Source organism: Danio rerio, chromosome 18 (genome assembly GCF_049306965.1).
Source record: "Danio rerio strain Tuebingen ecotype United States chromosome 18, GRCz12tu, whole genome shotgun sequence".
NCBI classification, from domain to species: Eukaryota; Metazoa; Chordata; class Actinopteri; order Cypriniformes; family Danionidae; genus Danio; species Danio rerio.
Genome location: NC_133193.1, coordinates 14,560,856 through 14,586,824, shown reverse-complemented (window position 1 = coordinate 14,586,824; position 25,969 = coordinate 14,560,856). Strand labels below are relative to the sequence as shown.

Here is a 25,969-nt window from a genome sequence, read left to right as displayed (position 1 = left end):
ATATATATATATACATATATATATATATATATATATATAATTTTCTAAAGTTTACATCAAATTATAAATACACATTTATATGTAATAGACCATTTCAATGTGGTGATGCCATTGGCCCATGAACAAATCCTAATCGTTGTCAAACTATTTTAATAACTGTTACAAAAGGTAATTCAATCATATCTCAATGTTAAAACAGCTGTCGTAATGTTGTTTATAAAGATATGGACCCGTTTAGAATTCTAGGGGGCTATGGAAATGAAAAATGTAAAGCAGGGAAGTACATTAGGACCATTGTTATTGTTTACATCCCTCAAAATGGTCTACAGAAATACAGTCAGGTCAGTAAATATTGGCACAAAGACAATTCTAACATTTTTGGCTCTATACACCAACACGATAGATTTGAAATAAAATGAAATCAAGATGTGCGTTAACTGCAGGCAGTCAGCTTTTATTTGAGGGTATTTACATCCAAATCAGGTGAACGCTGTAGAAATTACAACAGTTTGCATATGTGCCTCCCACTTGTTTAGGGACCAAAAAATAATGGGACAATTGGCTTCTCAGCTGTTTTATGGCCAGGTGTGTGTTATTCCCTTATTTCCTCAAATCCATTGTGTTGGTGTAAAGAGCTAAACATGTTTAGTGTATAGACTTCAAGAATAAATTGTGTATAGTGCCAAGAATTGTGTTCCTATATACCAGACTGTATATACCATATGTCTCAAACTCAATTTTGAGGACTGCAGCTCTGCACAGTTTTGCTCCAACTCTAATCAAACACAGCTGATCCATCTTATCACGGTGTTCAAGACTTCTAAATTAGCTGTGTTTGATTAGGGTTGGAGCAAAACTGTTCAGAGCTGTGGCCCTCCAGGAATTGAGTTTGAGACATATCTTATGCTTGCAGTGCATTAGATCTGCATGATTCTGGATAAAATGAGAATCAGGATTGTTTACATTTAGATCATGATTTTGACTATACAACAGAATAAATAATTGTATTAAAAATCTAATTTACTAGAGATTTTGACAAAATCTTATTTGCTGTAATCTATTTTTTTATATCGTATGAAAACATTATTTCATTCCAATATCAATTAAAAAAAACATGCAAATCAAGAACATTTAAAATTAAGATTGCTTTTAAATTAATCAAATATTTTTTATGCAATCCTGATAGTATATGTGATGTAAATTTTATCCTTGGTGTAGTATGTGAACCATAACTGCACATAGAATTTACAAATGAAGTATTGCAAAAACAATTCAAATGCATTGATGTGCTACACTTCTGCCAAAATTCTTTATTAAAACTATTGAAATATTCCTGCATGCGCAACTTAAGTCAGTTTACTGAGTTTATCAAGGCAAAACATATGTATGTGATGATCCAGAACCTGGAATGTGGCCTCCAAAAAGCAGAAGACAAAAAACCACATCCTGCTTTACAGCATTTTCACACACTGACAGGTCTGCTAGTTCCTTGTGGTTAAGGCATGTTTATTTTACACCTGTTGACAAAATAGATTAGACATTACTGACCGGAATGAGGAAATGGTGTTATTTTAGATTAGGCTGCTATACGTTTCTGGTGATGATTCTGTTCTCATATCAGCGGGATTGTGGTTAATGTTAACTAATCTAAAAGAAAAATGACCCTTATAAGTTCCAAATGCGTTCCAAATCCAGGATACAGGTATAGCTCATTGCAAAAATCTCTGGATTTCTAACACTACTGTAACGCTGAATACATACTTTACATAAGTTTGGCTCATTCAGACGTCTAATTTAGTGCTCTAAGTATATACCATGTGCTACATTAATGATAGTAAAAACAATCAAATTATTGGCCCTCATTCACCAATATCTTCTTAAAAATGTTTTTTAAAGAAACTTAATAAGAACAATCTACGCTACATTCACAACATGTTCTTAAGCAGAGGAATTGATTATTTTATGATTATTATTTTAATTGGTAGTGAATTCAATGTCTTAATTGAAAGCATATGCCAATTTTTCCAAATTACCATAGGAAAAACCCTACAATATCCCATAAGACTGGGATAGTCCAGGATTGGCCAACCTAGTCACCAGATATGAACATTATTGAGCATGTCTAGGGTAAGATGAAGGAGCGATTGAAGATGAATCCAAAGAATCTTGATGAACTCTGGGAGTCCTGCAAGAACGCTTTCTTTGCTATTTCAGTTGAGTTTATTAATACGTTATTTGAGGCATTGCAGAGATGTGTGGATGCAGTCCTCCAAGCTCGTGGGAGTCATACACAATATTAATTGTTTTTCCACTGCACTATGACTTTATATTTTATACTGCACGTTATTTCTGTTAAGTGACAAGACTTTTGTCTAAGCAAAGTCAGACCTTACTGTCCTAATTAAATCATTAAAAATCAAGGCATAATCATATTTTATTTTGGTAAAATAAGCGTAATCTAGAGGCCTTTGCCTTTCAAGCCACGTGTGATACCAAATAATCAACTAGAAGTCAAGTAATTATTTGTTGTTCCTAAAACTTGGATAGGCGACAAGACTTTTGTCAGGTAGTGTATATATATTTTTACAGCCATATATCTTATTCAGCATACAAATAAATAATAAATAAATCAGCAATAACTGATCATTCTGAGCGAACTATCATCACTTATATGTATATGAGTGTTTGGAGATTCTGTTCTTGGTTAAAAGCAAATTTCAGATCAGAAAACATGTCAGATTCTTAATTTAAAAAAAGCGTGTAACTGTGGGGTTTATTAACAGAATTGTTCATAACAATGGTTGGTGAATGAGGCCCATTGTCTTTTAATAAATATTTGGATCAGGCATTCTTCATATTGTGTTTTATGTTTAACAGAAGAAAGCCAGACATATTTGGAATAATGGGAATGTGAACAGGTTTTTTGGGGGTGAACTCAACTGGTTCTTTCTCACCTCATATTGCTGTACATGCACCAGAAGAGATGCAAGCTCCAGATTTTCACTAAACCTGTTCTTCAGTGGGACAGACCGATAACCTAATAAAATAATAATAAAAACGGACCAGATAAGACATTAGTTTGTGAAAATAATTAGCAAACTACAAGACTATTTAAATATCATAGTTCATCCCAAAAATATAAAGTAAATATAATAGTAAATGCATTTTAAATCATTACTCTGGTTTGCCAAAGAACTGGGATTTGCCTATTAGTCAGCCATTTAAAAATCATAAAATATAATAAAACGGTGTAAGGTTACTTAATCTTTTTCTTATTTAAAAGGTATATGAGACAAAGTATGGTGTATAATATTTAAATGAATCTGTTGCACTGAATCATCACATTTACCTATATTTTGACATTTTATGTGACTTTATTTTCATGCAAACACCAAAATGTGACGTCTCATTCAACTGAATAATCAAATTAAAACATGTTAAATATTTGTAAGCTCAAATTTGTATTCGGATGGATTTACCTGAGCAAATACATCTGAAAGGAAAAGTGGCCTGTGCAAGAAACTTGGCATCAGAGAACATGTCCTCTTCGAAAACCACAAAGCGCAGGAAGGCCAAGTCTGGCTCATTTACTTCAAAGGATTTGGGTGGATTCATTGGGCCCAACCACACTGGATTCAGTCCATTATCCTCTGGAAAGATACCAGCAGTCATCAACAGAGCCATCAACTAAAAGTAATGCTGCTTATAATAACCCTTGTTTCCACTTTCTTACTAAAGAGCGTAGTTTTGAAAGTGTAGTCTTCAGCTTGACCTGAATTTGGCCACAACTCAACCTGGACAAACGGACTGACGATGTGGTCTGGATTGGGCAGATGTCTGGCTGCTAACACCTGCAGAAAACCAAAGTAAATTCATAATCTTTTTGACAATTGTTGTGGCCTCTCACAGATATGGATAGCCAGCAATGATTTACACACCCTGTAGTCAATCAAAACCTTTAGAAATATTTATGTGGAGCTAGAAAGGAAATGTTTCCGCATGATGAAAGTGAATGGAATCTGCTGAGCTACTACAGGAAATTAATTTCCCCCTTTGGAGTCCTCAAATAAAATAGTTTTGATAGGACATGAGGGTGAGAAACTTAACAAAACTTCGAATAGCCACAAAAATACAAATATGCCTCATAAATGTAATACAAGGGGCAAAAACGACTATGCACAATTAAACTAAACTATATTACGTGATGTAAAATGTGAAAATGCGCTGAGCCTTAAAAAACAGTCGCATACGTTTCTGTTGAGCTTCTGAGCGCAAGAGCCAATCAGACGCGTTTCGATTATTCATCGCTAGTCATCACTGTAGTTTTGTTGATAAGGCACGCGGTTGGTCGTTAACGTAAATTCTGATATCATAAACAACAAACGAAGCTGAAACGAAACAAGTAAGAGATTAATTTCGCTGCTTCAGTGATAATAACAAGAATTTCTGCACAATTTGCCCTTGACTAACCCTTCGGACAAGCATTTTCGGTCTGTGACCGACTCTGTGTAAGTTATAACGTAGCCGCCAAACACTTAAGTTAACGTTAAAGTTTTACGTAACGTTATTCTATTATTCGATGTTAATAATCCACAATACCATGACAAATAATGCACAATAATACGTTTTTGGAAGAAATTTGGCACTCCTACTCTGTTCCTCCTTTTTTGTTTTTTTAAATAACGTTGATTATATATTTACACATTTATTACATTTGTAATTGGTAAAGTTAACTGTATGATTGAGTGAATTATTAGACATAAAACCCATATACAATATACAGTTAAACATGTATAGAAAATGCAATTGTGATGATAAAAAGACCCTGGAGAGACTAATTTTATTGAAACTGAATCAACAGAAAATATAGTGTGAAACAGTATCATACAGTATTGTGATTGTGTGAGGTAATTGGATAAATTTTAGCTTTAGATATTAAAGACAACACATGTTCAATAAGGTAAAAAATCAACCCTGAAAATCAATAACCTCTTTATTGAATCTGAATGAAGATGAACTGCAGTGTGAAGCAAATAAAGGTGATTTACTCTGATTCTGATGCTTTGTTTTGCAGGCTTCCTCCTGGTTGGATCTCGCATCCACTCTGGTTTAAGCACATAACCTGCACCTCCATTCAGACTGAAGAGAGCACTGTTCAGCTGCATAAAGTTATCTAAAGAGAGGGTAAGATTTATTAGATGTGTTTACTGGAGAACGATGCTTGAGTTTAACAATCATATAGGGACACTGTAGCAGACTTTCATGTAAACTCTTCCTCTAAGGTCAAGTAGAGTCATGGTGGAGCAATAGTTTCAAGAGAAAGTCAAGATGTTTATAGCTAGCTTTCCCAAAAATGTCTTATAATGGGACGTGGGGTTAATGGCTCAGATATTTAAAGAGAGCTCTTGACATGATTGATCTTTAATCTATTTTTCGTATTCAAATATCCTCGATGTGATGCTTGATGCGATAAGCAAATTAATCTGGTTTATTAAAGGCCACGTTTGCAACATTTTGCATCCAAGCAGAATTATGGTAACATACTATAGCCCTCTGTCACCCCCTTGTGTCCTGAGATTTGTTGGTGTTACAGGAAATTAATGAACAGTCAAATATAACATCCATATTTAAATTATATGAACATCCTCTTTTTTTCATATTAAAATTAAAACTCATATTCTGTGATAAGCTTTAGCTTGCCTTTTATTGCCAAATGATTAAATTAACAGCTTAAAGGGACAGTTTACCCAAAAATTTTAATGTACTTACTATTTACTCTTTTATGAGTTTCTTTCTTAAACACTATTATTTATTTATTTATTTATTATTATTTTATTTATTTATTTTTAAGAAAGATAAAAAACCAGTAACAAGTATTAAGTCAATGCTTACAGGTTTTCAGCTTTCTTCAAATGATCGCTTTTTTGTGTACAACAGAAGAAAGAAACTCGGATTGGTTTGTAACATGTAAAAGGTGAGTAAAGTTTTGGGTGAACTACCCCATAACCAGTTTAATGTTTTCCACTTCCCAATATAATTCCTTTTGTTTCATTGATTTCATTAAACTTATAAGGCTCTATCATACAACATATATTATATACTGTACACCCGGCGCAATAAGGAGCAAGATGTGTTTAGCGCAATTTGTTGCTATTTTCAGCACAATCCTAATTTTCACGTTTTGTGCCACATTGTTTAAATAGCAAATCCATTTGCCCCACTTTGTGGACTCATGGGTGTACTGGTCTATAAAGGAGGTGTGTTAAGGCGCATTGTTGGTGTGTTGCTTTTTTGAGAAACTGATATAGACAGTTCCATTGGCCAAGTAAAAGCTGGTCTAAAGTTCAGCGCAGAGCATGTTAGTTATGCGCCTATCCAGGTCCAAATGCTTAGACATTTCTTATTACACATAGGATGTACAGCAATACACAAATATCTTTACATGTGAAAAACATTAAAGAATTAAAATGTTACAAAAATGATTATTTTCTATATAGATATAAAAACACTTTTAGTGAACACTTTTTTCAGTTTATTCATGACAATTGCTTAGAGAAACCTTTATGATTAATCAACTGTGGCGATTTACAGCACCGTTAATAGTGAAATCGACTAATCGTTGGATCCCTAATAACAATATCAGTGCATTGTACAAAAAGCCTTTTCTACAAACATATCCAAATGTGCCCACGCCACTCGGTTATGGTGACTCACGCTCTGTGCAGCCTTTTCAGCTCGCGCTGTATTGAACAGACGCACATCCCTTTTTAACTAGCGGCCGTTTTTCAACTGAAAGAAATTTTTTTTTTGATGTCTTGGTCGCAGTGTTTGGAGGGCCAGAACTAATTGCCTCGGGGGCCGGGTTCGGCCCGCGGGCCGCCAATTGAATAACCCTGCTCTAATTGGTTTAAAGCACGTTATACTCAAAACACACCTATAACTTGGGCCAGACGGAATCTGCGGATGTTTTTTGCTATTTCTGCGAAGAATTTTGGTAAAAATCTGCGGATTTCTGCGGAATTATTTTGGGAGTATCCAGCAGAGTATCATAACTAAAACCTTAATATATGAAATAAAAAGTAATAAATTACTGAATAAAAACTTAATAAATTCAGATTTACCCATTTACTCAAGTAAATAAACAGAATTAATGATGGGCTAAAAATCTGCAGAAATCTGCGGAAAATCTGCGGAATTCTGCGCGCGCAGATTCCGTGTGGGCCTACCTATAACTCATTAAGAGAATAAGCACAACCCTGTTAGACCATGTGCTGCAGTGCAAACTGCATTTTTCCATCCTTAAAATAGCGGACATGCTCTCAGTGGTTTTGCACTATTCGCTTTAGACTCTAGATTGTTAAAATAGAGCCTATAGTGTGATTCTAAGCAAATAATGTGCAAAATAAGTGTCGCCTCTGGATATCAGTTCTGGCTACTACCGTACACAATACAGTTCAAAATGTGGGAATTTAAATTATTTCTGATTTAACAGAAGTTAAGAAATGTATACCTTTATCCAGAAATTAAAAGTGAGAGAAATTTTGAAAAAAAAAGTAAATGTTTTTACTCATCGTCTTTTGTCATTTACTCATTTTCGACTCAATGTCATTTATCACAGAATCACCAAAATAATCCACAAAAATATATATGGCTGATTGGCGGTTCAATATGCTGTGGTGACATCTGCTATATCAAGGACTTAGCCAAACCATAGTGAGTGAGGAATTAAATGAGACTTTAAAAACATTCTAATCTAACCTACCATCCGTTTGGAAGTTAAGAGCCACCATTTGGCAGCCTAATTTCCACGCAGGACAGGGGTCAAAGTTGGAGGAATCAACTCTGGCTCCACTGGGATAAACACGGGTCAGTGCTGTGCGGTTGTACTCCAAAATGCAGTCTGATTTCTCCATGCCACTTTCATTCCCCTCTTTTGGAATTATGTTATCTGGAAGTGAGCGGACCTCTTTGTAGTTGTAATTTTCTGAGAGGTCAGAAAAAGTGCAGAATGCAATTATAAATGAATGAAATGTCCAGTTCAATCACCTTTCTAAAATGTTTTGAGTGTGGCCTGGAATTGTTTTGTTGATGTGTGTGATACTGTACAGCTGCTTTTAATTTTAGTTTCTTTCATTTTTTCGGGAGGGTTCGATTTTCTTGGAAATTACAGTACATACCGAAGGTCTTTTTTTTGATAGATTGGCAGTAAACCACCATGTTTGACATCTCAATGGCTATTTTGGTTTTAGACTCCACTTCTGCTTTTCTCTGTTTTGAGAAGTTAGGGAGATATTGTCAGTGCATAGATGCAGATAATTCAATCATGTGTAAATCTAGACAGAAAGACACACTATATATCGGTAATTTGTGTGGAATCTCAGATAACAGTTCAACTGACCGATTTCTCCAAGCTTTGCTCTCTTTGGATGATGTTCAGAATGACCAGGTACCATTCGTCCAACTGCTCCACGATCTCACATGTGAACTCAGTTAGCTTTTGGTTCTCCTTATTCAACAGGGTCACTACAAGGGGTCTGCCATGTTTGGCTTTGCGTGCTGTAAAGAATGGTCAACAAGAGAGTCTTTTGTTGTTTTGATATTCAGTGAAGATTTTGTTAAAGAATGCAAACTATTGTAAAAAAGCCTTAATTTTATTCTTTAAACCTTACCAGCATTACATTTCAATATGTCCACCACACCTTTACATTGATCACCTAATGGATTATCTTCAATAACCTGAAAAAAATATATAAAATTTTATTAAAAAAAAATTTAAAATCTGTTTTGAATAATTACATAAAAACATACACAATTGCATATTTACAAGCAATTTCATTAAATAGTAAATTAAATTAACAATTAAAATAATTGTGTATTTGGTACTTAAATTATATGTAAATAAAATATTACATTTTAGTAAATTATTATCTTGCATAAACATCTTTAAGCATTCAATATATGATTGCTGTTCTTATTTATACAATTTATTTATCTATACAAAATATTATGAATAATGATACATTAAGTGAAGTTTAATATGTTAAACTAATTGCGAGAGGAGTCTCGCTCATGATTGACCCAGCTGGCTCAAATTAGCTAATCACAATTCTCCAATCAAAGGATCCTAACTTACTATTCACCTTATTCTCCGCCGACGAGCAGGCGCTGCCATTTGAATCTTTTTGGCTCGAGACTTCCGATCTCATTCACTTCCATTCATTTTTTGACGTTAAAAACTGCTTGTTACGCTGCTTGATGTTGCAATTTGATATTTTCTTAATATATTATTCTACTTGGTCTGTATAGTCATGCAAACATTTGTTTGTAGAGCAAGTAGTTTTCTGCCATTTATTATTCCTAGTCATTTCTCCCATCCATAGGCGACTGAATCGGAAGTTCTAAGACAATCGCGAAAACAGGCGCACTTCCGCATTTTAGAATAAGGTCAATAAATAAATATATATATATATATATATATATATATATATATATATATATATATATATATATATATATATATATATATATATATCCTCTTTTTCTCTCTATAACAAATCTACAATCTTCGTCTTAAAGAAAACACCCCTCCTCCCCTCTTCCACCTTTACCCAGAACGGGCGGCATCTTGGCCCAGCTACCAGCAAGAATTCCAATGGCTCTGGCTCCTTGTTGGAACATCTGATGTTTCTGCGCGAAGCTGGTGCGTTCTCCCCCTGTCCACGTGGGTTTCCCCCAGGTTTCCCGTTTTCCTCTTAAGACCCAAATACGCTCTACATTATAGACCATTATTTCATTCATTCATTTTCTTTTCAGCTTAGTCCCTTTATTAATCCGGGATCGCCACAGTGGAATGAACCCCCAACTTATCCAGCACGTTTTTACACAGTGGATGCCCTTCCATACACACTCATTCACACTCATACACTACAGACAATTTAGCCTACCCAATTCACCTGTACCACATGTCTTTGGACTGTGGGGAAACCGGAGCAATGGAGGAAACCCTCGCGAACGCAGGGAGAACATGCAAACTCCACACAGAAACACCAACTGAACCAGCCGAGGCTCGAACCAGCAACCTTTTTGCTGTGATGCGACAGCACTACATACTGCGCCATTGTGTCGCCCTCATTATAGACCAAATAAACCTAAGTCTCTTTTTACCAGACGTCTTGCTCTCAGGAAGTTAATCTTGGCCTAAGCTGGGGGGAGTTTTAAGATCGTCCTGAGCTCCTTCTCCCCTCGCCCCAGGAAGGATCCCTTGAGCTCAGGGCTCTCTCTTGGGACAGCATGCCAAACAAGCTTTTGTAAATCATAAGTTAAGTGTGAACTCTTGAAATAAAAATCATTGTAGAAAGCTGAGATAATATGCAAATTGGATTGATAGTTCATCATTTGAAACATTTAATACGTTTTAAGGGTGTCTTAAAATGTAGACTAGTATAATATCCAAATAATCTTTTAGTCAAGTATATTTACAAGTAGAAACAAGTACCACAGTACTTACCTCACTGTCCTGCTCACTATCGTATGTTGAGAGATCCTCCTGAAAAATAAGAAGTTATCAAATACATTTTGTAAATGGTCAAAGCTGTTGTATTTCTTTAAGGAATAATTCATATATCTGGCTAATTTCTTTCTCTCCTTCACACTTTCTCTTCTCTTACCATACAGAAGCGCTCCACTAACTGTGGCGTTACCGGGTAGCGTAGTTTTGTCTTGCCGGCGAATTGCTGATTTCTAAAACAGCTGACCATATCCTCAAGACTAAAAAACTCATAGGCATCTGCTAACACATATTTACTGCTTTTTCTGAAAATCTTGTAATGCTTGATGTCACCTTCAGATCTGGGTAACAAATAAACACAATATACATTACATAATAAACAAATAAAATTACATATAGAGAGGTAAGGACTTGTTTACGCTTAATATAAAAATGTGTGTTGTAGATCTGATCATGAGAGGGTAAAAATAATTACTCAAACAGAACACTCACAACACGCCACCTACTGTTTGGCTGCTAACCTAAATCTCAAACATTACTTGTGAACTTTCCTTCCTTTGTTCCCTCTTGGGCAGGGGTCACCAAACTTGTTCCTGGAGGGCCGGTGTTCTGCAGACTTTAGCTCCAACCCTAATCAAACACACCTGAACAAGCTAATCAAGGTCTTACTAGGTATACTTAAAACACCCAGGCACGTGTGTTGAGGCATGTTGGAGCTAAACCCTGCAGGGACACCGGCCCTCCAGGACCTAGATTAGTGACCCCTGCTCTAGGAAATCCCCGGCGCCAAAGTGAGTTTTACTTCATCAAGTGAACGAGAGAAGCTTACATGGACATACCCTCGATCCCTCAATTTTGAAATAATATGTCAACTCCAGCACCTCTATGTCCCAGAATGCAACGCAATTGTGATGTCACAATAATGTAGTTTCCAAGTGCCAAGTGTAGTTCTCAAGAGTTTTTAGGCCATTCCATTTAAACCCATTCAAATGGTCCACCAGTACAGGACACTTTCGTAAAATAATCAATGACGTAAAAACAGGAGAAAATTTTGCAGGTGAAGGGCATTAAAATTGGAGTGGAATGGAGCCGAGATTTTAATTTTGCCATCTAAAATCATACTCAAATCATCAATTTGTAAAAAAAGTCTTACCAGCCCCAATTCTAATAATTTTATTAGAGAATTGTAAAAATAAACAAACAAACAAATAAATAAATAAATAAAAGCTCTGCATGAATTTTCTCATTTCCTGTTCATATGCAAATTCTTTAAGTTTAAATAACAATATTTTCAAAAATAATATCAGAAAAAGCTCACATATATCATTGAAGTCAGAATAATTAGCCCCCTTTGATTTTTTGTCTTTTTAAAATAGTTCCTAAATGATGTTTAACAGAGCAAGGAAATTTTCACATTATGTCTGATAATATTTTTTCATCTGGAGAAAGTCTTATTTATTTCATTTCAGCTAGAGTAAAAGCAGTTTTAACATTATAAAAGCCATTTTAAGGACAAAATTATTAGCCCCTTTAAGCTATTTATTTTTTGATAGTCTACAAAACAAACCATAATTACCCTAACCTTAACCTAATGAACCTAGTTAAGCCTTTAAATGTCACTTTAAGCTGTATAGAAGTGTTTTGAAAAATATCTAGTGAAGTATTATTTACTGTCATTGTGGCAAAGATAAAATAATCATATAGTTATTAGAAATGAGTTAATAAAACTATTATGTTTAGAAATGTGTTGAAAAAAAATCCCTCCTTTAAACAGAAATTGGGGGAAAAAATAAACAGGGGGGGCTAATAATTCTGACTTGAACTGTACTCTTATTCACAGACTCTCCATTTAAATAAACAAGAAAAGACTTATTAACTTTTAAACACTGTACGAATGAGACAGAAAAAAATAATTTCTTATAAACACTTGATGTTCCTGCAAATACACTGCAGTTCTGAGTGTGCTTCACACAGGTGAGTGGGCTTAACAATGACAAACTACCTGTAGCAAACACTTTCAACTTTCTCTATATGCACCAGACATTTACTTACAAACACTCTGTTACAACACTCTGTAAAGATGTGATAATAATAAATTATAAAAAGTCCTTTTTATCCTCATTTTTAAGTCACTTTGAATAAAAGCATCTGCTAAATTAATGTTATGTAATGCAAATCGATTAAAACAGCTGTAAACAGCCTATACTGTAAATGTCAGAGGACTATAAAGAAAATGTAAAGGAAATAAACTAAGGGAACCTGATGGAAAGGGCAAAGGTGTCACGCTCGTTTCTTTTTCTGATGAGGAAGGCTCCATCTCGAGGGATCCTTAAAAGACAGTCTTCAGCTTCAGCTCGACTCATGTTACTGTAAAACCACCTAACAACAATTATAAAACAATTACATGAGAGCATATGTGTGTGTCCTCACAAGTATATCAATACCAGTAAATTTCAAACTTGTGAGTGTGTTTTTGGAATATTTGTGCATTAGTTAAATAGTTTAAAATGTAATCGAAAAACTGTGTTACCCCATGTGGTGGAGAGGCTCGAAATTTAGCCGTGGCAAGAAATTCTTGAGGCACAAGTTGAATCTGTCATAGTCGATACTCTGTTGTCTGTAATAATCGATCAAGGCACACATACTAGGAAAGCACTCTTTGCTTTTCAAGAAGAAGATTTTGTGACCATTTTCTGGGAAGCAGAAGATTCTGTAGTGCTGAATTCTCCCACGTGTCCTACAGAAATCATATAATATCATATCATATAATATAATGCTCACCAAAGCTGCATTTACTTGATCCCAATACAGCATGATTATGAATGAAATACTACTAGAGTTTGAAGTAACATTTGTTCCTGTAATTTGGTCATTTGTTCCAGTGATGTACCAATAAATTTTTAGAAATCCGTCTAATTTGTTGCTTAATTGTTGTTAGGTTGAGTTATTAATAATAACATTATCGACAGTATATCATATGAAAAGTTTCTTGAGCAGCCAAAACTTTGGTTCACATAAAGAAAATACTGTATTATACACGTCTGGTTGTACATTTTGTGGCACAGATGTGTCAGAAAATGTAATTGTTATCCAAATTCAAACTTTTCAAAAGCAGAAGAGTGCCGAAAGGTTACCAGAGGGAGATACAGTAGTTTCCAATGAACGTGTTACTCTCCCGCACCAGGAAGGTTTCATCATTTCCATCCGTCCCTTTGCAGTAATCACGCAGGAGTTTTTCAGCAGTTATTCTGCCCTCGGCCAAACGTCCATGAAACCAGGGCTCTGACAGGTGCAGCTCTGAACTGTCCTTAATCTTTCAGAAAGAATTCAAACGCTGATATTAAAGAGTACAAATGAGTTTACCAACACAAAGTCTGTAATCTCCATCATGACTTACCTGTGTACTCTGTTCTTCCCACTTCTCTTCAGAATAATACAGCTTATTATCTGAGATTACACAGTCATGCTTGTAAAACCTCTGTTTAAAAAAAAAAAAGAGAGAGAGAGAGAGAGATTATAACTGATGATCTCATTAGGAATACGTTGGTAGTAAAAAAAAAAAGCAAATCAAATTTCAATTAATTTAAAGCACCTTATCTATTGGATCCCAGATGGAAAGCTCTCCCTCCTTCTCCACTAAACTGATTTCTTTTGATTTTCTTATCTGTTTTTAAAAAAGAAAAATTCGCTGACCAAAAACTGGATTTGTTAATGGAAAATTGAGAAAATATGGAAAATAAAAATGCAAATGAGAAAGACAGATTTGTACAACATATCAACCTTCTCCCTGTAAGTGTTTGCAATTTTCCTGAAGTTGTCTAATTTTATTTTCACAGCAGTGTTTTCCTCTTCTTCCTCTGGCTGTTCAGGGAAATGAGAAAATTACATACATTATGATACACAAAAAACTAATGGAAACAAACTCACATATGCATTTATTTTGTTAGAGTGAAGACAAGATATTAGTAGCCTGTCATCATTTTAATGATATTACAATATTGCACTCACTTTCCAATAAACAAAAAAAATTGAAATGTAATTTTGTTTACTAGAGCAATATTTTAAGATCTACTCAGTGTTTTAAGCATTCAACGGGTACACAAAATGATCTCCAAGTGAATCAAATTATATTTTCCTCTGTGGTGTCATCGTATGTCACCGGTGTTGGGGGTAACGCGTTAGAAGTAACGCACGTTATAATATTACTTCTTTTAGAGTAACGAGTAATATAGAGCATTACATTTAAAAATATGTAATAATATTTGAGTTACTTTTAGAAAAATGTAACACAAGTTACTTTTTACCTTGCTTAACTGGCTTTTTAAAAATATATTAAGGAATAAAAAGGACCTTAATCAGATTAAATCACACAGGAAATGTGAGTGTGCACTCATCATCATAAGGTCTCTTTTTGCACAGCAGATAAGTCAGTGTACTGTTCTAGTAACTGAAGAACTCAGGATATTGGTTTGTTTCAAGTCAGGGGGTGTATGTTAAAAAGTAAGTATTTAGCCAACTGAAGATGCAACTATTTCATCCCGACTCAGTTCAATTTGGTGAACTGGTTCGACCGGTTCACTTAGAAGATCCGGTTAAAACAAACAATTCAATCGTGAATCATTTTTCACCATTACAGACAGTCAGAAACAGAAACAATGGCAGGCCAGAGTCTTACATTTTTGCAATGGATTTTTGTTATTTTTAACTCATCGCAGAAAAGAAATGGATTGTTATTAAGTGTGGATTATGTGTAAGTAAAACTTTTGACCACTGCAAGAAACACAACATTGAAAACCTCCAGCTAAACAACAAATGATTGACATCAGTTTACGTTCTCTAGGTAAAACAATTAATTTAACTAAATTTAAAAAAGGGGCGAGGCAGTGGTGCAGTAGGTAGTGCTGTCGCCTCACAGCAAGAAGGTCACTGGGTCACTGGTTTGAACCTCGTCTCAGTTGGCGTTTCTGTGTGGAGTTTGCATGTTCTCCCTGCCTTCACGTGGGTTTCCTCCGGGTGCTTCGGTTTCCCCCACAGTCCAAAGACATGCGGTACAGGTGAATTGGGTAGGCTAAATTGTCCGTAGTGTATGAGTGTGTGTGTGAATGTGTGTGTGGATGTTTCCCAGAGATGGATTGTGGCTGGAAGGGCATCCCCTGCGTAAAAACTTGCTGGATAAGTTGGCGGTTCATTCCGCTGTGGCGACCCCGGATTAATAAAGGGACTGGGAATGAATTAAATTTAAATTAAAGTTATGTCTTTATTGTTGAGGAGATGCAGCCACTGTCTACTGTAGAAGCGACTACTTCATATTTTTTGTTTATTTTAACAGTTTTGTAATAAAGTAAGATTGTTTTCTCTTTTGGGAAATGATTTACACATTTGTTAAGGCCACGTGAAGAAATTTATTCAATGTATAAACCTCAAAGGTTTATTTTGATTTAGGGAAGTTTTTTATCGTCTTACTTTATATTTTGTTATTAAACATTTTAAAGGTTTAAAGTTTTTAAAGATTTTTTGCCTTAATATAAATTACTTCATGTTAGCACTCATAGGCTTTATTGCAATCTTTATCTCAATGGACAGTGAATTTACTTACTAACTAATACAAAACTTTCAAACGTAGCAAACACAATACTTTACAAGCTTTCATTAATCTGTATATACAGCACATATAGCTCTGGACTCTGGAAAATATAATATCCTACATTTTTTAATGGTAAGTAAAGGTGTAGGTTATATAGTTAGCTTGTTAAATGCAGAGCTTTTCTATTAAAAAGGTGAAAAACACCTGCAAGTTCAGAAAGAGATCAAACCAAAGCCAGGTATAGAAAAGTATCACAGAAGTACTGTATCAAATTACTTTTTATAAAAAGTAATTAAGTAACGCAATTAGTTACTTTTTTGGGGGTTTAACTTAATATTAATATCAATGTAATATTGTAATGCATTACTTTCACAAGTAACTATCCCCAACACTGTTTGTTACAATACAGGACTTTCCTGTTGTTAAATCAGATTATTATTTAAAGAGTGTATAGTTATTGTTATTGCTGAGAAAAGGCCTTTAGTGTGTGCTATTTTGACATGGTTGTGATTAGCAGCTGTTGTGTTTTGTGAATACCTTAATGGTGTGGTCATTCTCTTTTATTTTTTGGTGCTGTCAAAGAGAATAAAATAGACTGAAGCAATTGAAAGAGCTTTTTAGTTTCAAAATAGGTAAAACAGCTGGTTTGTTTCTACCTTGATGATGATCTTGCCCTTTAGCTGGTTTGGTGAGGGTAGATGTTCTGCTTCTGGATCTAGAGGTTCAGTCAGGAGCTTGTCCTGGAAAACATCTCGTAATGTCTGAGCCATCATTTTCTGTTGCTTGATATCACAGTGTTCTTCTATAGACAGAACCACAGGATACCTGCCAAAAAAAGATGTAAAATAATAATGCTGAATTTACAACGCAAAATTATAATGGCATTAAATGTGTTTGTGTTTTTGATGACTAACTGTGATGTTGCGAAAGCATGATTGTTGATGGCCTTCACCACATCCTTAAACTTTATCTTGGAGGTCATGGTTCGACCATGGAATATAACAGGTTCATCTGGACCATTCCAGCAGTCCACTGATATGGATAAAAAACAATATTAAAGGTGATGTTAGATTGATATTAGAGCTGGGCAATATTGCAAACAATTAAATCTTGATAATTATTTTCAATATTTAACAATAATGATATATATTTCAATATAAGTTGTTAATGCTTTCAGATTTAAAAGAGTACCCCAACATTAATATTTATATGCACAAAAATCTACAAAAAGTAGAGTGTCCATTAAATGGCATAACATTTTCAGTGGTCAAAAATTCAGTACATCTCTAATATCAACACACTTTAAGATTAACATTGTTGAACATTTCTGCTGTGTGATTGGCTCTTAGATCAATATAGAGTAAAAAAGTTCAGAGCTTATCATTGTTATTGACATAAATTTTATTGTGTTTTGATATAATATCGTTTATCGGGCCAGCCCTATTTGATATGTCAAAATAAATTAACTTAAAAATTAACTGCCCATTGACTACTATAATCTTGCCATTCATGAGATTTTCACCACTAAAAAAAGTAAACTTGAGCCTCTTTGGTATCATCAAAACATTGAGAGTGGTCAACTCAAGATCAGTAAAGTATTTTTTAACTTGAGCAATAAAGAGAGTTTGGGGTATGGCTATAGTGGCAGGCAGGTTAAGCCAGGGGGTGATTATGGCTGGTGTATAACATGGGAAAAGAATTTCAGATTTGCTTATTAGCAGGCAGAAAAAATTGGTCATCGCACACATAAGGGCCTTACCTTATTTTCTTAATGAGTTTTGGGTTAGGGTTAGGTTTAGGCATAGGGTAAGGGTTGTGTTGGGCATAATGTGCATTAGTCTCACCTCCCGTTCCTTTTAAGAGTGAGTTGTCATGCAATTGCGCATTCATTATATTTATGGAGACAATCATAATCTTTTACATTTGAATACTTTCATTTTTCTATTTTTAAAGAGATTTGTGTGCTGCTGCGAATCCATGTGTGTAATAAGCACTAACGCACTTTCAAATAACAATAACTACTCCACTGACTTACGTTGGTCAATTAAGCAGGCAAGATGCCAACAATGAGCATTTTCTACTGAAACAACATGACACAGGGTGTGAAAAAAATACCTGCGATGGGCTAAAACTAGCAAAAAACACTTGCGTCATGCTTGGCTATGCATTGTGCCACATGTAAAATTACTCTAAACAGTTAGTTAGAATCAAGTTTTGCCACATATTAGCTCTTTTCTGTCAACAAGACATACGTGTTCAGTTAACACATCAGTAGTTTTTAAAGAGAGCTTGTCAAAAATTTTAAAAGCTTATTTTTGTACATTTTTAAATGCTATTTTTATGCAAGGACTATTTTTGCACACAGGTTTTTAAAACATTGCATTATCAGAAAAGTAAAATCTTTATGGAGAAAAAAGAAACTGTGGTCCACTGACACTCAATACAGCGACAGCCCAGTCTCAGACAGCGCACATACGCTTCTGTTGAAGACTCACTACGCAGCTGATCTCCAGTCAGATATCTGTGGGGAAAAAAGAGCAAAACACATAAAGTAACACAGGAAGTAGATGATGATGAGGAGAAGCAACATGAAGAGCAGCAGCACTGACGTGTTGTGAGACGAGTTGATCCAGTAGTGAGACAGAGGATTGTTCATGTCCAGTGGGCAAATCTCAGAAAACTTGTCATCGCAAATTTGGTTTTCTTTAGAGAAGAGAAAACTGAGGAACTGGCAAAATAAAAAAAAAGAAATGCATGTGTTTATTTATTTGTATGTTTGTTTGTTTGTTTGTCCGTCCGTCCGTCTTTCTATCTATCTATCTATCTATCTATCTATCTATCTATCTATCTATCTATCTATCTATCTATCTATCCATCCATCCATCCATCCATCCATCCATCCATCCATCCATCCATCCATCCATCCATCCATCCATCCATCCATCCATCCATCCATCCATCCATCCATCCATCCATCCATCCATCCATCCATCCATCTATCTATCTATCTATCTATCTATCTATCTATCTATCAAACTATCACCTTGATGGACATTTATTTGATGCAATGAGAGATCTTTATAACCTCTACCTCTCCAATAGTAAAGGCTGGATCTTTTGTCCTCCTTGTGGGGTCATCGATGAAGATGGTCATTAAATTTTGTACCTTAATTAAATCTGTGGCCCAGGCCTCCTACAGACAGAAAAAAAACTGTACTTAAAAACTTTGTTTTTAAATATTGATATTAACCAGAACAGCTTTAGGACTGTTTTTGAAGTGCCATTGGACACTTAAGACTGGAGTAATACTGCTCAATGTTCTGCTGTGCATCCATCACAGGAGTACATCACATTTAAAAAACTTATTCATTATTTGAATAAAACAAGCTTTTGAACATTAGGTCTTACCTTCTGTTGATATAAAAGAAAATTTTGAAAATCGTAGAGGGCAACTACAGAAGAGTCAGGTCTATCAATATTACTGCAGAGAAATGCATGGCAAATGAATGATTTATAGTGTAACCTCTAAATAAACAAGTAAACTGTATTTTCTTAAAACAGTTTTTTTCATGTAATATTGTGCACCTTTTTTTGTAAATCTGCTTTGGAATAATAATTATTGTGAAAAGTGCTACAATACACTTCAGGGCTGCACAATATATCATTTCAGCATTGATATCGCAATGTGTGTATTCGCAATACTCACATGTGGAGTTATCAGCAATGAAGAATGTACAGTATTTACATTTTACATTAGATTTAATTATGCAAAAAAAAAAAAGGCAGGACAAAAGTGATATGCATGAGGTGGCGCTTCTCGTAAAGGTGGATCGAACATATCAATGTTGCAGTTATAAGAAATATATGAGCTGTTTATTAAAGAAATACATCTTATAACCTTTTGATGCAGTTTACCCTCTTCATTTACAAATATCATGATATTTTGTGGATGGTTTTCTTGTCATGTATCGTCGATATCGTGATCTATCATCATCGGGGGAAAAATATCATAATATCGTATCATATTACTGTAACTGAATGTCCGACTACTTATTTTACTTTTATCTTATTTATTAATTCTTGCAATTTCTTTGATTCACTCATCTACAAGATTATTTCGATCTAAATGAATCCAATCTAATATCCAATATCCAGTCTTAATTAATGATTTTACTTTGAACAGAGCTATTCAAGTCATCTGCCGCAATGTCAGATTTTTCCAATATCATGCAGCCCTAATACACTGAATTGAAATCAATGATATGGCCCATTTAAAGCACAAAATGAAACCAAAGCATTGAATAATTGTACCTCATTATGGAGCGTGCAGGCCCTTTTTCAAACTCCTCCATCAGCTAATAAAATGGGAATAATATTATATTATAATAAAGGATTGATATTGCTAAACAAATTAATATGGCATGATAATAATCCTCAAAAACATGAAAATGAAATGTTACACTGAATGTTACACTGCACACTCACCAATGTCTGGTTTTCAAATATTAAAATTTCATACAATTTGTGAAACTGCAGAAAATCGAGGACATAATCATTTGCTTCAACCTCCTGAAAACAAAACACAACATTCAAACATGTAAAATGTGTTATAAGTGCTTCTAAACGAGCAAATCTAGTCATTAGTAGATGAAATGGACATCTTGAATAACAAAATCAACATTTATACTAATTTATGTAAAACCAAAATTCAATGATAAACTTTCAGTATTGTTTGCACCTTAAATCTGTCCTCCAGAAAACGTCCACTTGGCACATTGAAGTTCATCTGTGGCAAAAGAGACTTGAGCTCTTTTAGGGTGATGCTGTGAGAGACATTAAATGGCGTGAAACAGTGGTAAATGAGTTACAGTGAATGAGATGTAATTAAAAGAGAAAGAGGAAAACCTGTTTTTCTTTGTCAGATCAACCGAATACATCTGTTTCCTCAGCCAACTACAATAGTTGGAAAAACAGAGAAAACAAGTATTTGATTCGCTTTACAGTTACTGTAAAAGTACAGTAACTCTACAGTTACAGTTAAAGATTCTCTGTGTGTACCTCTTTATAATAACTGGTGTGTGAGCTGCCAGTGTCTCCTGTTTGAGTAACTCCAGTCCCGTCAGCCATTTTTCCGCATCCTCCACTGAATGAGCTATGAAACAGCAAACCTCAGAATAAGCACACCATTATCATATAAAGACATGTGGTGAGACAGTTGCAAAAAGCAGGTCAAGATTGTTCACCACAGTACACTTTAGGCATTTACAGTCTGTTCCATAGGGACTATTCCAGTAAGTGTACAATTGCCAGCATAGCTGTTTACCAGCATATGTTATGTTCAGTGATGTATATGTGCTGCTGGCATCTTTAAGTTTTTTTAGGAAGCTTAACTGGCAAGTTGGCATAATACTTGCTTCATTAGTGAATTGTGTGTTGATCCACCTCCTGCTAAACAAGCTTGGATCAGCACAAAAAAAAAAAAAAAAAAATATATATATATATATATATATATATATATATATATATATATATATATATATATATATATATATATATATATATGTGTGTGTGTGTGTATGTAAGTATATTATGTATATAATATTTTTTTTATATTTCCCATAATATGTTTTACAGAGCAAGGAAATTTTCACAGTATGTCTAATAATATTTTTTCTTCTGGACTTTACCTATTAAAAAGTGAGTAAACCCATTGCTTTTAAAGCGATTAGTTGACTACTTTAAAATAGTGAGCAAGCTCACCACTTTTGAAGCGATTGGTTTTACTTTTTAAAAAGTGAGTAAACCCTTTGCTTTTAAAGTGATTAGTTGACTTTACCTTTTAACAATGCAGTAAACCCATTACTTTTAAAGCAGTTAGTTGACTTTACTTTAAAAAAAAAGTGAATAAATCTCTAGCTTTTAAAGCAATTTTTTGACTTTAGTTTAAAAAAGTGAGTAAACCCATTGCCTTAAAATCAAGTATAAAGCATAATTATAAAAATAAAGTCAACTTAACAGTTCCAACTTACAATGGTTTTACTCACTTTAATATAGTAAACATATAAAAGTTATATAAAAGTTTAAACATAAAAGTTTACTTTTTTTATGAAGTAAACTTCTCGCTTTTAAGGAAACGGATTTATAAACATTTTATGTGAAGTAAACATTACAGTGTAATGACAAAGATAAACATTTTATATTCTAACTTGCTGCTTAAGATACAGTTAAAGTCAGAATTATTAGACTAAGTTTGGTGAACTGAAAAATTTAAGTATGATCTAATATGCAAGTTTTGGAACACCGCATTACAAACATGCTTCTTTGGTAAATTAAAGTTTATAAAATGTATTTTTTGAGCAGTAGTATGGCTACCAGCTATTACAGTATCCATTTCAAATAAATTAAAGTTATTGCATACCATTTAGACTCAGTGACTTTAAAGTAAAATCAGATCCATAGAAGATGGTGAAACAGGTTTTCCTGTCCTGTTGAACGTCTTTTTCAGATTGGCAAAAAATTCTTCGAAATGCACTCCCCCTGTTTTCGTTAAATCGCTGGAAATCCTTGAATGTCTCCCACTGGCGAACCTCCTTGAGCTCAGAAATGTCCACTGCAAATGCACATTGAACATTTAAATAAGCTCAGTATTCATTCGAAGGACACCATGCAGCAAATCTTCTAAAAACTGAATCCAGAACTAGTGCATATGAGGAACACTTTAGTTTACAAATTGCACTATTTTGTACTGGCTTAATACCAGCCCATTATTATGATATTAACTGTTTATTAGTAGTTATAAAGTATGATCTTATTCTACATCACTGTACCCAAACCTAAATACCAAATAAAGCATGTTCCCAAATAGAGTGTGACTGGAACTTAAAACCTTAACACTGATACAAGGTATTTATTTATTCATCTGTTAAAATCTAGTGTCAAGAAAGTGACTTACCCACTTTGACTATCCTGTCACCTGAGCGTGTTAAAGCCACTTGCATGGTCTCCATAATGACCTGAACAGTGATTCTCTCAGTCCTTTTCTGATACACCGTCATTTCAGATCCCATCTGGAGTTGCTCAATAATCTTACGTTGCTTGACATCATCCATCAGCTCGTTCCACTTACTGACTCCCTTCAACACTGGATCCCATACAAAAATCTGCCTTAGATGTTAATGACAGAGATTAGAACAAACTATCCCAAGTGAATAGTGAAATGACTGAGATGGCTAATCAAATCAGAAACAGGCTTTACTATTCACATATATGAATAAAGTCAATTTATGCTTCATAAATTCATGCTTTAGTTTTAAATGGTGAACGAGAGTCAGGTGTAAATAATAGATAAACAGATATACAGTGACCTCAACTGTAAATATATTACATATCTGACAGATGTTTATACATTTAAAAAGACCAATACTTTCAGTGATGGAAGCAGGATAAATTTTGCTGTTTTGAACTGAAAGTATTAGATGAATCATTTACTCTCCCTGGTTTGTTTACAAGTCCTTTATTTTAGAAAAGACCCTTGCACTAATTCACAATGATAGTGAAAAGAGACCAACATTAAGCTTAAAAAAGAATGGTCATAATTAGGGATGCACCGATCGATCGGTATCGGTTGATAATTATAGTTCATGACTTGATCAGTACTCGCTAATCTGGTCCATCCCATGAACTGATTACAGTTGTTTGTTTACAAATTTACAAGCAGAGGACATATAAGAACTGAAATCTTTTAAAATATCAAAACATTTTTAACTTATTGTAATAATATAACTTATCTTACTTATTGCAATAAACAGTAGTTTATGGAACTATTTCCTTTCAGTAAAGAAGCAATGGATTTATAGGTGTGCATTTTAACTTCTTATGCATCAAACATGCACCCTAAACTTCATTGAGACATGTTGAATTTTTCTTTCATCTTTAGAAAAGTTTCTAAATCGCTTTGTTAGTGATTTTCCTTATCAATTTTTTTGTATCTGCTTATCTATTATTTTCTGTAAAGCTGCTTCCATTACATATCCACATTAAATGGATATAAGAGACATGTTTGAGGAATTATATGCAACATCTTTATTTTCTGATGTAAGGATCATACGTATGTGCTTTATGCTTTATAAAGCTTAAAGCAGGAATGTCCAAACTTGGTCCTGGAGGGGCAGTGTGCTGGAGAGTTTAGCTAGTCAAACACACATAAACCAGCTAATTAAGCTTTTACTAGATATACTAGAAACTTCCTGGCAGGTGTATTGAAGCAAGCTGAAGCTAAACTCAGCAGGACACCGGCCCTCCAGGACCGAGTTTGGACACCCCTGGCTCAAAGCATCAGATTTGGTGGTATCGGCAGTTCACCATTATAAGGAACTGGTACTCAGTATCGGCTGCAAAATTCCTGATTGGAGCATCACTAGTCAGAATGGTTCCATGTAGTATTTTCAATGTGTTCTGCTATTATATTATAGGGTTTGATGGTAAAACAAACCAAAATGTGCTATATTTATATTTTGTATTTTATATTTAACAATTTTTAAAAATATTTTTGACAACTAGTTTTGGTGTATAACTGCTTGTTCATGAGACTATGCTGTAAAAAAAAAATCCTGGTTGCCTTAAATTTATTTTTTTTTAATCAAATTAACCTTATGAGTCCGTTGACACTGATTTAAAACTGCTTGCTTAACTTACAGTATAATATTAAGTTAGAACATGATTAACTTAGTTTAATAAGTTACAATGAATTAAAAACATTAACTGTCATGACTATAGATCATATAATTTTTTACAGTGTGTAAGCTTGGTTGTTAAAACCCGTCTGACTCGCCTAGAAAAATTTAAAAAATTGCAGATTTAAGATTAATGCAACATGAAATACAACACCTAGAAATTCATTACCATTTACATTTAGCTTTGTTTTTCCTCCAAAAACAATAACCACAATAATCAAATAATCCCTATAATACTTAAAATTTCAGACCATCCCGGGATAGGCCTACGCATCTTTTTGAAAAAGGGATGATTAATTTCATGATAAATAAATTTAGACAATATGATTTTTATTCAGCATTTTATGGTCTGAAAAAAACAAGACAAAGGCTGAACGGTTATATATTGTAATTTCATTTCCTTTTTTTTTTTTTTCCTGTGAATTAACTAGATATTATTCCCATGTGAATTTTAAAAACACAGACAAGAAACATTTTCATTAAATATAAAAAGTCTTTAAAGTAAAGAAGATTTTTCAACCATATATTATCGAAAGCAATAACTGTGTTAAAATATAAATGTAATGCACACTTACCTTTTAGCTTCAGAGCTCAACACAAAATTAGAAATGACGAGGAACTTCCATATAGTGGTTATTTTTGTGACAAGTTCTTTTGAAAAACCATATCATGTGACATAAACCAACATAGCTCATGTCCTGTGGTGAAAAGCAAGCATTTCCAGAAAAAAAAAAAAGTCGCAATTACGATAATACAAGTTACCTGTCAATACCTTTAAACATATAAATACTTCAGTATATATAATTAAGTAAATACCTGTATTTATGATTTATGCCACAGGCTTCTAAACCATTAAAGAAAACTATCTCTTGGTAAAAATAAGAGACAAACATGACACAGACGTTGTTTTAAAGCAAAGGGGTGTACTTTTTTAAAGATCTGAAAAGAGACTTTACTGGAAAGAGAGAGATTGAGAGAGATATTTCTGAGGTGCTATTTCTTTAGCTTAACAGTTATCCCAAAATAAGACTTTGGGTTTCTAGCTTCAGTTAGAATAAAACAATATTTTAAGATGCAATTTATAAACCCCTATCATTTGCTTGTCCATTTTAAAAGTTTTTTTAAGCTACAATGCCATTTAAAACT

General features: G+C 34.1%; 1 protein-coding gene across 3 annotated transcripts; it reads right to left on the bottom strand.

Annotated features, from left to right (window-relative positions):
- Nucleotides 1-1,292: 1,292 nt before the first annotated feature.
- Nucleotides 1,293-25,969, bottom strand: si:ch211-260p9.3. 3 transcript variants are annotated; one of them, XR_012393983.1, is made up of 32 exons: nucleotides 25,399-25,705; nucleotides 23,044-23,255; nucleotides 22,510-22,701; nucleotides 21,150-21,243; nucleotides 20,997-21,044; nucleotides 20,830-20,914; nucleotides 20,577-20,660; nucleotides 20,403-20,446; nucleotides 19,500-19,572; nucleotides 19,183-19,284; nucleotides 18,701-18,819; nucleotides 18,527-18,612; nucleotides 17,006-17,123; nucleotides 16,748-16,916; nucleotides 16,629-16,664; nucleotides 14,288-14,368; nucleotides 14,100-14,171; nucleotides 13,905-13,985; nucleotides 13,689-13,820; nucleotides 13,038-13,244; nucleotides 12,767-12,886; nucleotides 10,668-10,848; nucleotides 10,508-10,546; nucleotides 8,670-8,736; nucleotides 8,399-8,556; nucleotides 8,178-8,268; nucleotides 7,763-7,984; nucleotides 5,049-5,173; nucleotides 3,734-3,851; nucleotides 3,480-3,650; nucleotides 2,955-3,037; nucleotides 1,293-1,517 (listed from the first exon to the last, which is right to left on the bottom strand). XR_012393983.1 is itself a non-coding variant. In XM_068214884.2 (32 exons), the coding sequence occupies exons 2-32, from the start codon at nucleotides 23,198-23,200 to the stop codon at nucleotides 1,512-1,514; spliced, it is 3,408 nt and encodes a 1,135-aa protein (XP_068070985.1). In that variant the 5' UTR covers nucleotides 23,201-23,255; nucleotides 25,399-25,969; the 3' UTR covers nucleotides 1,293-1,511. The 3 variants fall into 3 exon arrangements, 2 of the variants coding, with proteins under 2 accessions (XP_068070985.1, XP_073786005.1); XM_068214884.2 differs by having other exon boundaries at nucleotides 13,642-13,820; nucleotides 25,399-25,969; XM_073929904.1 differs by lacking the exon at nucleotides 7,763-7,984 and having other exon boundaries at nucleotides 13,642-13,820.

Bases quoted from the DNA above. Each gene is read 5' to 3' on its own strand.
- si:ch211-260p9.3 (XM_068214884.2), bottom strand. From the start codon at position 23,200: ATGGATGATGTCAAGCAACGTAAGATTATTGAGCAACTCCAGATGGGA. The intron at 16,665-16,747 runs GTAGAAACAAAC...TCTCTTTGACAG, and splicing joins AGGGCAAGATCATCATCAAG to CACCAAAAAATAAAAGAGAA. The intron at 10,547-10,667 runs GTAAGAGAAGAG...CTTATTTTTCAG, and splicing joins TAGTGGAGCGCTTCTGTATG to GAGGATCTCTCAACATACGA.